Source organism: Daucus carota, chromosome 6 (genome assembly GCF_001625215.2).
Source record: "Daucus carota subsp. sativus chromosome 6, DH1 v3.0, whole genome shotgun sequence".
Classification (NCBI taxonomy): domain Eukaryota; kingdom Viridiplantae; phylum Streptophyta; class Magnoliopsida; order Apiales; family Apiaceae; genus Daucus; species Daucus carota.
The window spans coordinates 31,188,118-31,197,419 of NC_030386.2; the positions used below are offsets into that span (position 1 = coordinate 31,188,118).

The following is a 9,302-nucleotide window of genomic DNA, read 5'->3' on the forward strand; positions in this document are numbered from 1 at the left end:
TAGAGTGAAAATCGTATCTTTGATTCATATTAAGAATATAAATGACATGGAAAATGGAGTTATTATCCCCAGAGGACTTGGTTGGGGATGAGTTAAAGTACTAACTAGAAGATTCATTAAGAAGATAGGGGGTAAACTAAGCTTGTAGAGCGCCTCTGACTTTTTGTCGTAAGCACCCATGCTTCCTGCCTAGTGCCTTCAGATGGTAGATTTTCTCCAAAATCTTGCAGGAAGGCCATGCATGGGAACTGGAAATGGTCCATACTGGATCCCTGCTGCAGATCCCACGACTTCCCACCTGCAACCACAATAGTACATGAAAATAATTACCACATTTTCCTATAATTCCGCAAAGGATGACAGGCAATAGTTTTATAATGCCTTCATTTGCCATATTCTTATCTTGACACTGCTAGAGCAACTGAACAAGGCTCGCGATTAGCAATTAGAGAACCTTAATCATAGCTCATGCAATTACCAAATAATCACTTGTAATGCTCCATTATCATATTTGATTAAAATATTACACAGACTTAAAGCACTGAGAATGAGTGTTACGAATATTCCTACTTCATAGGCTTAGGCCACCTATTTGTAACGCATACAGCGAAGGCCAGGGCCTTCTTTATTTCTTTATGAATCTTGAGGAGCATTTTTTTTGGAGTCTATGTTGATGCATATGCAGTAAGTTGACTTCCATACTTGCAGAAGTGGACCAACTTTTGTTCATTATGAAGGCATGTGTTCTATTCAGTAACTTGTAGATAGCAGCAAGTCTGGTATAGAATGATACCTGAATTTAGTGACGAGGTGGTGAATCATAACGAGCATCTCCAACTTGGCTAGCTCATTTCCTGGACAGGCATGGACGCCACTGCCGAATGGCATGAATGTATTAGGTTTAGGTGGATTCTGCATGAGATTAAGATATGTTAGGACTTAAGGAATTACCTAGATAAAACTAGTATTCATGTATATACTTAAAGGATATACCTCAAATCTTGAAGGATTAAACTCCTGAGGGCTGGTGAAAAATTCTGCACTGTGATGAATGTTTCTGAACAAAGGCAGAACCTTCCACCCTTTTGGAATTAGGTACCCTGCTAAACTTCAAATTTGTCAAACTCCATATCTTGATAGTAATTACATAGTCATCTTTATTATAAATGAGTTTCGAAATTTTAATTTTTACATTGACTACAATAATAAGAGGGTGGTCCAAAATGTCATTTTCTTGGTTCTTCTTAATGAACATGATTCTTTTTTAACGTGATAGAAAGTAACAATCCCATGAAACAATGGTATGACTCAGCTGCACTTTGTGGCTATCATAATCAGAATGGAAAAAGAGAAATTATTGTAATAATTATTTTTCCAATTATCTTACCTTTGTATTCCACATCAGCCACAGCTTCTCTAAATGTAAAAGATATAATGCTTGCCATTCTCAAGGTCTCTGAAATCACCTGCAAATTGAAGCTTCATTTTATTTGGAGAGAAATTTTACTGTTTTAATATACCATGGTTTTTAATCTTGAACCCTGTATTGTTACCTTTTGAGTAACAGGCATGTTTCTTGTCTGAACCCATGTCAAATGAGAATCATTTTCATTATTTGACATGTGAATTGCCATCTGCTCAGCCTGCATGTTGTAATACATTATTATGATCATGTCCCTATATATCTTCCTTTGTAAGTTACTGTCAAATATTAATCTTACCGTTACCGTCTCCAGAAGCTTTGGATTATCATAGAGGTACTTGAGGATCCATGTCATGACACTGGCTGTGGTGTCCTGAGCCGCGAAAAGAACTCCTATAATGTTATCAGCAATTTGATCTTCATTTAGGATTTCACCATGCTCATCTTTGAAGTTTAAAAGACAGCCCAGAAGGTCCTTCTCATCTGACCTCTTCTCTTTTCTTTCATGAATAATCTCACTAAGAATCTCACTTAACCTCTTCCTGGCCTGGTGTAAACAAAAGTTAGACTAGAGCCCCTCAGTAAGAGCCATTTATAAAATAACTTTAAGCACACACTGGGGAAAAGATCTTGCTTCAAAATATATTTACAATATTATGGTCTAGCTAGAAAATTACAAGCTTGTGGAGGAGTATAAAACAATGGTTTGCTTTACCAGTAGGGCCTTTTTGTACGGAGTTCCTGGTAATCTGGAAGGAAAAGAGTTGTATCCTCCATCCACTATGCTATAGTTCTTCTTCAGCTCATGCTTGTAATGAGTCTCCAAGTGGCCAAAAATAGCCAGTATCCCCACTTCAAAAGAAGCCTAAAATACACAATTTAAGAAAGAGAATATAATAGAGATGAATAAAATTGCAAATGAAATTGTTGTGATGAACTTTCCACACACAATTCCATTTTAAAGAAAAAACAGCAAATAAAAGAAGAGACAATTGATTTGCATGATGAACCTAACACCAAAGAACAACAGACACCTCAAACCAACCTTTTTCATTTCAGTGAAGGTACTAATGACATGAGTGCTGGCCCAAGAATCAAGGGCAGAGCTTGCAACAGCTCCTATACCGGGTACCAAGTTCCGAATTGCTTCAGGGGATAGAGAGCTCTGAACCAGTTTTCGGAGACGAGCATGATAGTCTCCTTGGTGGAAAAACAGTGCAGATGGTCCAATCAAGCTTTCCTTGCTCTTGGGGTAAGTTGGCTTGAACAAATGAGCCTGAGTGGTCAGAACCATCCGCGACGCCTCCGGGCTAGCCAGCATGATACAGGGACAACCAAGTAAATGAGTCTTGAAAATTTCACCATACCTGAAAATTTATCACATTAACAACTTTTATAGTCATGACATTATATGCCTAGACATATAAATGGTGAAGAAATGGAGGTTCTACCTTTTCTGTTTGTTAGCAAAGAACACACTTGGATCTTGAGAGTAGAGCTGAAGAGTTTGTCCAATATATGGCCACCCCATTGAACCAGGAGGGAGCTCTTTTCTTTGCTGCCCATCTCTCTTGTTTCTTTTAAGTAATATATAAGAGAGCAATGCAAGAAGAAAGCTAAAACTTAAATATAAAAGAATTGCACCATTTTCCATTTTTCTCAGTTGATGACTTGTTTAAGTTCTTGCGGTAGAATGCAGAGTGTTTTGTTTACAAGTCATGGCTGGAAGAAGATGGTAGAGGCTCATTTATATAGGAGGGGTGAGGGCCTGAGGGGTTGCTTGGTTTTGTTTGTAATTAAGTCTAATGTACTTCATGCACATTCACTCTCGCCAGATAAATGACAAACAATTTACTTTTCACTAAGGTTGCACTGCTCAAGGTTCAAGTAACATCTTTATTAATTAGTTACTCGATAAATTCCCCGGCAAACCACAAATGTAACATCTGGGATTATTCGTGTAATTATTTGACTGATTAATGAATATTATATGAATTTTTGTGAATTAATGGGTTCCTGTTATATTAATTTAGTTATGTATTTCTGATTAAATTTGAGGAATATCAATTTTTATATGTTCAGTACAAAATATAGTTTATTTAGATATGTTCATATCGATTTATGTATTGTCCGATGATTTTATATTTGATTTACGGATTTAATTATGTATATTTTTAATTAATTATTAATTATTTTGATTTCTTCGAAAACCGTCAACCTACAACGGTACCGAGATTTTACTTCCCGAAAATTTCAACAAAATTCACCTTTAGCCTAATTGGAACATTCCGGACATTTTTCATGTTTTGACTTTTTCGATCCGGAGTACGGTTTGTTCCGGAGCCGGTCCGGCGGAGTTTTCGGTATTAGATAATTATCTAGTTGTCTCGATAAACGTGAAATACAATATTTTATTCTCATCCTTATCTTGTCATAATGACAGTGGGACCCGCATACTAATGACGGATTAAAAAGCCCCGTTTTGATGATTATCTCGAAAACCGGTACCGATTGGACCCGTTTTATTAGTATAAAGCTACTAAACATTGTATTTTCATGCCATATATGATCTAAAGGGGTACTAATTATTCATAAGTATAAATATACTTAACTGTACTTTATTTTATTACGAAAATCATAAAACCAGTTAAAACCGAGAAATTCCCGAGAGAGTTTATCGCGTTCTTGAGATTCAAACGAAGAATCGGAGGTGTTATCGGACTCGGATTTTGGTGTTCAAGTATCCAAATCGAAGGTTTCGACGTGTAGAATCCATTTTCATCATCAAAAACACTCAGAAATCATCAGGTAGGTTCAGATTTTGAGTTTTAAATTCGAATTAAATAAGCTTAAATTAGGGATTTTTGATTTTGAAGTTGTTTATGTGTTTTGATGATTGTATGTTGTAGATAATGTTCTCCTGGTCATTTTGGTATATCATATGCTTGATTTGGAGTTCAATAACATAGTTAATTTTGAGGTTAAAGTTCGAATTGTACAATTAGGGTTTATAGGACGAAGAACACATTCAATTGAGAATTGGGACTTTCTTATGTAATGAATCTGGGTGTATTTTGAGGTTGGGAACTTGAAGAGCATGTCGAGAGGAATCGAAGGGTACCTCGAATGCAGGTGTGGGAAGTCGGAATCGTCCCCGCCGGAGTTTGGAAGCTCAACGGCGGCGACGGAGGTTTGAACGGAATTTCCGGCCAAACCGCCGACCCCCTGCACGATTAAAGGCCAGGGATGGATTCCTGGTGAGAAGAGGAAGTGATCTGCACCTTTTGGTGCAGAACGGAGCGGATCACCGCCGTCTCCGGCGGTCAGGGGCGTCGCCGGTGGTAAATTACCACCTGGCCCCCTGACTTTTGGAGATGGTGACTTTTAAACCCTGAAGTTTTCAAAACTTGCAATTTAAACCCTGGATTTTTAAAAAGTTTTAAAAATGATTTCTGATTTAAATTTAATTTCGAAAATCATTTATTTTAATTTCAAAAATTGTTTTTAATTATTTATTAATTCAAAAATAAATCTGATTTAATTTATTAATTAATTTTAATTAGTAATTAATTATTATAATTAGTCAATTAATTTAATTATTAATTGATTAATTGTTTTAATTAATTATTAATTGATTTTAATTGATTTATTAATTAGATTTAATTATTTTAAATAATTTTAAATGATTTTAAAATTCCGAAAAATAGTTTCGAGCTTTAAAATATTATTTTAAAATATGATTGAAGCTCGTTGATTGTTTTCAAATGATTTCGGACTTGATTTCGAGTATCCAAAAAATTGATTATTTATTTATAAAATGATTCTTTGACCCGTTTTAATTCCGAAAAATGTTTAAAAATTCATAATAAATACCAGAAAAATCCGTTTGACTTCAAACTTCTTTTGAAAAATATATTGTATTAAATATTTTATGTGATATGTGCTATGTGCTATCTGATTGATATGTTATGTGTTTACGTGATTGATATAAAATTAATTTTGACATATCTTTTGATCCGTAAATCGGATTTGGGTGAAACGAAGGGTAGATAGAAGCTTGTTTCGAATAAAGGATGATGAGAATAGTATGAGATCACATATTGATAATTAGTTGTGATGATTAGCAGAGAAAGCGAGGCGTAATAAAAAGGGAAAGCAAGTGGATATAGTATAGTTTATCGAGCAGGAGCTATTGAAATTTGAAATCGTCAGTATAAGGCAAGTTTCCTTGGTACTTTCCTTCAAATATATATATATGATCCTTGATGTGATTGCTTTGCGAGCTTTCTAATTCACTCATGACATTTAATGAGCCATATCATGAATTGTTTAATTCATCGATTCTTAAACCATCAACCAGATTCTTTGACTATCACTTGAACTATTCATTCATTGATTCTTGAGCCATTAACTTGATTCTTTGATATCTATTTTGGAAACCTTATTCAATTGTAAACCTTCAAACCTTGAGATTTTTGAATAACAACCATATAAACCTTATTTCAATGTTCTGACACACCTTTGATATCCAAACCAATTGACTGGAAGTCAATCATACCTGGAATACCATACACCCCACAATGGTGATACCTTTTCAATAACCTAATTTCTTCGGACTTGAAAACACCCTTTTGACATGTGAATTCTGTAATAAAACCAGAAACCTTCTTTCATACAGACCATGACTATGGTTTCACTTGAAATCCAGATATGCTATATCTGATCCCTTGACTCGTGAAATTATTCCTGATTCTCATTGTGAAATATCTTTAAGATGTTTCTGAACTGAATTCTGTTTCTGCTCCAAAAATTTAATTATGTTCTTAATGATTCTGTTTATTGCATTATATTGTTATTCATCCTGATTTATAATAGAATTGGATAGTTTTCTTAAATGGACCAAATGAATGGTCAGACCAGATGAGTGGTCACTTTAGGCCAATGTGTGCCTTGGATCCAGTAAACGAGCATGGCGGGGCCTGCTCGGGGTTAGTGTCTGACTGATCAGCAGCCTAACCTTTGGTTTTTAAAAATAAAATTTAATATCCAATTCTAATTGAAACTCTAAAAAGAAACTTTGACATTGAGATTGATTCTATTAAATATTGATTTCCGTCATCTTTTGATAAATGTTTAAATGAATATTGTTATACTTGCTGAGCTTGTCAGCTCACTCTTGCGATACTCTATGTTCTTTCCAGTGAAAGCAGAGAAGGTTGGTAACGATGATACTCAGGCTAGTGGTAAGGCCAGGATTCCAGGCTGAGAGATGGAGAGAGCTATCGGCAGCACTTGACTTTTTATATATGTATTAATTTGAATAAGGAGACACAAATGACGTGTAAGCTTGTAAGATTTAAGTTATATTTTGGGATTTGGGTTTGTAATAATTAAAGTTATGTTGTGGCTTGTTTTATACTTTAACCTGTTGCGATCCATGGACAGTTAAGGGTCACTATATATATATTAAATCATTAATTACAGGTTTATGATAAGGTGTGGACCCCAAACTTCTGACCCGGGTTTGGAGGGCGTCACAGGTTGGTATCAGAGCGACAGGTTTAAGTCAATGAAACAAGCCTAGATTGTTAGGTTGGGTAGAAGTTTAGGACTAGAAATGAGTGATAGGTAGATAGAACGTTGAGAGGTTGAGGATTATTCGTAATAGATTTAGGGTTGATGTTGGTAGTGGATACAGATTTTCATACGTGTTTGTTCATGTTGATTCTCAGACTATCAGGCATGTCAGGCCCCAGTACCCCGATTCATTCTGATCATTCAGAGTCGACAGTTGAGGGACTTCCACCCCGTCCAGGAGTTGTACCTATATCTCCACCCAGGGCACTTACACCCCCACCTGTAGCTGGACCTTCACGTCCACCTGGATACCCTCGTAGTGGACAGACCCCTATTGCAGCTGTACCGCTTAGGGCTATACCCCCGTCTGCACCTGAGATGCCCCCACCTGCTCCCATTATACGACCTCCTATCCGTGGACCTCCACCAGAGCATGAGTCTTCGGGATTTTCAGGTGTCGGACCCTCTTATCCGTGTTCCCCTCTTTCAGTACCCTATCACTACTATCAGGCACTTTTGATGGAGAGAGATGAGTTGTTGGGCCAGATTGGGGAGCTGACACAGGCGATGAGGGATTTAGATCCTAATAGGGCAGAGCGACAGTTGAGAGAGGAGATACGTGCTTTTTGGATAGAGGCAGTAGAGAGGTTATGTGGGATTACCGCACCACTTGGTACCCCTGGAGATATTATAGATTGGGCTCGTTGGGTCTTGGAGCGGCTGGATGTTATCGGAGGACCAGACTTTCCCTAGGTTTGGAGTATATCATGTGTTGGAGATGGTTAGTAATATAGTGAGTAGTGTGTATGATGCAGTATGTAGTGAGTAGTTGTATCAGGTCAGCAGATTTTGACATGTACATATAGACTAGCGGAGCTGGCCAGATAATGTGTATGTTGTGATGGTCATCAGCCGATTTTGACATGTATATATAGACTAGCTGAGTTGACTGGATAGCCTTGTTGTTGCTGTTGTTGTACTTTACTTTTGATAAAGCGCTTGACGCTTGTATCTCCAGCACTGACTTATATATATATCAGCATCTTTTACTTTACAGTCTTGTTCTTTACTTTATCGCACTTGCTTTACTTTACTTTACTTTCAGTACCGATCATAAACTCATGTGATAATATTGCAACCTCTCTTTTATTGCTTTACATTCTGTAAAGAAGCATGCAATTTATTTAGTTAAATAATCTCAAAAATGTTTTCAAAAATGTATAATTCTGTTTTCTTAAAAAAAAAAAAAAAACTTTTTATAAAAAGAGAATTTGATTTAAAACGACTAAGTAAATTGTTTCTTCTTTACAGAATGATTCCAACAAGACATACTCGTGCCAACAGTGATCCTGAAGGCACCAACAGCATCAATGATAACAATGATAACCAGAATGTCAACATAGGCCCAGTAGATCCGGCTGTGGCCCAACTGATTCAAATTTTGGCTCAACAAACTGCTCATCTTACCCGACAACAGCAACATCAAGAGAATCCTAGGGTAACTTTTAAAACTTTTCAGGCAGTTAACCCTCCAGAGTTTAAGGGCTCAGCAGATCCTGTTGCAGCCCAAACATGGCTAAAAGAAATGGAAAAGTGTTTTGAATTAGTTCCAGCAAGTGAGGATCAGAAAACAAAGTTTGCTAGTCATTACTTAAAGAATGAAGCAACGTATTGGTGGGAATCTGTGAAGAATATGGAAGGTACAGTTGAGATTACTTGGGAGAGGTTTAAGGAAGTGTTTTTAGAAAAGTATTTTCCTAGGTTTCTTCAAGACCAAATGGAGTTGAACTTTTTAGAGTTGAAACAAGGAAATATGTCTGTGGTGGAATATGAGAATAAGTTTGCGGAATTAGCTAGGTTTGTGCCAATTTATGTAGAGACAGATAGGCAGAAAGCAAAAAGGTTCCAACAAGGTCTGAAACCTTGGATTAGAAGCAAGTTAGCTATTTTGCAGTTAGAGACGTATGCGGCGGTGGTTGAGAAAGCAATGATTGCGGAGGCTGAGAATGAGTTGTTTCAGAAGTCTAAAGAGGATAAGAAGAGAAAGTCAGACAATAGAGGAGGATCAACCCATCAAGGGAAGTTCCAGAAGAAAGGGAAGTTTCAAGCAGGAGGAAATCCTAATTTTAAGAAAATAGGCAGTGGTGGACAAGGAGGACGTTTTCTTACGGGAAGTCAGGCCAATCAACACAGGTTTTCAATGCCAGAATGTCAAACGTGTGGCAAGAGACATGGAGGAGTATGTAACAAACTGAATGTGGTATGTTTTAAATGCAACCAGAAAGGACACTACTCTAGAGAA

General features: G+C 36.7%; 2 protein-coding genes across 5 annotated transcripts; one reads left to right on the plus strand and one right to left on the minus strand.

The window, feature by feature from the left end:
* LOC108224693 (abscisic acid 8'-hydroxylase CYP707A1) lies at window positions 1–3,260 on the minus strand. Its single transcript, XM_017399384.2, has 9 exons — window positions 2,875–3,260; window positions 2,469–2,790; window positions 2,139–2,288; window positions 1,722–1,970; window positions 1,554–1,643; window positions 1,388–1,466; window positions 994–1,100; window positions 794–912; window positions 1–298 (listed from the first exon to the last, which is right to left on the minus strand). Exons 1-9 carry the CDS (start codon window positions 3,075–3,077, stop codon window positions 199–201), a joined length of 1,419 nt encoding a protein of 472 aa, XP_017254873.1. The 5' UTR covers window positions 3,078–3,260; the 3' UTR covers window positions 1–198.
* Window positions 3,261–3,490: 230 nt separating this feature from the next.
* LOC135146975 (uncharacterized) lies at window positions 3,491–8,056 on the plus strand. 4 transcript variants are annotated; one of them, XR_010284170.1, is made up of 3 exons: window positions 3,498–4,231; window positions 5,548–5,641; window positions 6,625–6,847. XR_010284170.1 is itself a non-coding variant. In XM_064079013.1 (2 exons), exon 2 carries the CDS (start codon window positions 7,166–7,168, stop codon window positions 7,751–7,753), a length of 588 nt encoding a protein of 195 aa, XP_063935083.1. In that variant the 5' UTR covers window positions 3,496–4,231; window positions 7,156–7,165; the 3' UTR covers window positions 7,754–8,056. The 4 variants fall into 4 exon arrangements, 1 of the variants encoding a protein (XP_063935083.1); XR_010284169.1 differs by having other exon boundaries at window positions 3,518–4,231; window positions 5,551–5,641; XR_010284171.1 differs by lacking the exon at window positions 5,548–5,641 and having other exon boundaries at window positions 3,491–4,231.
* Window positions 8,057–9,302: the final 1,246 nt, after the last annotated feature.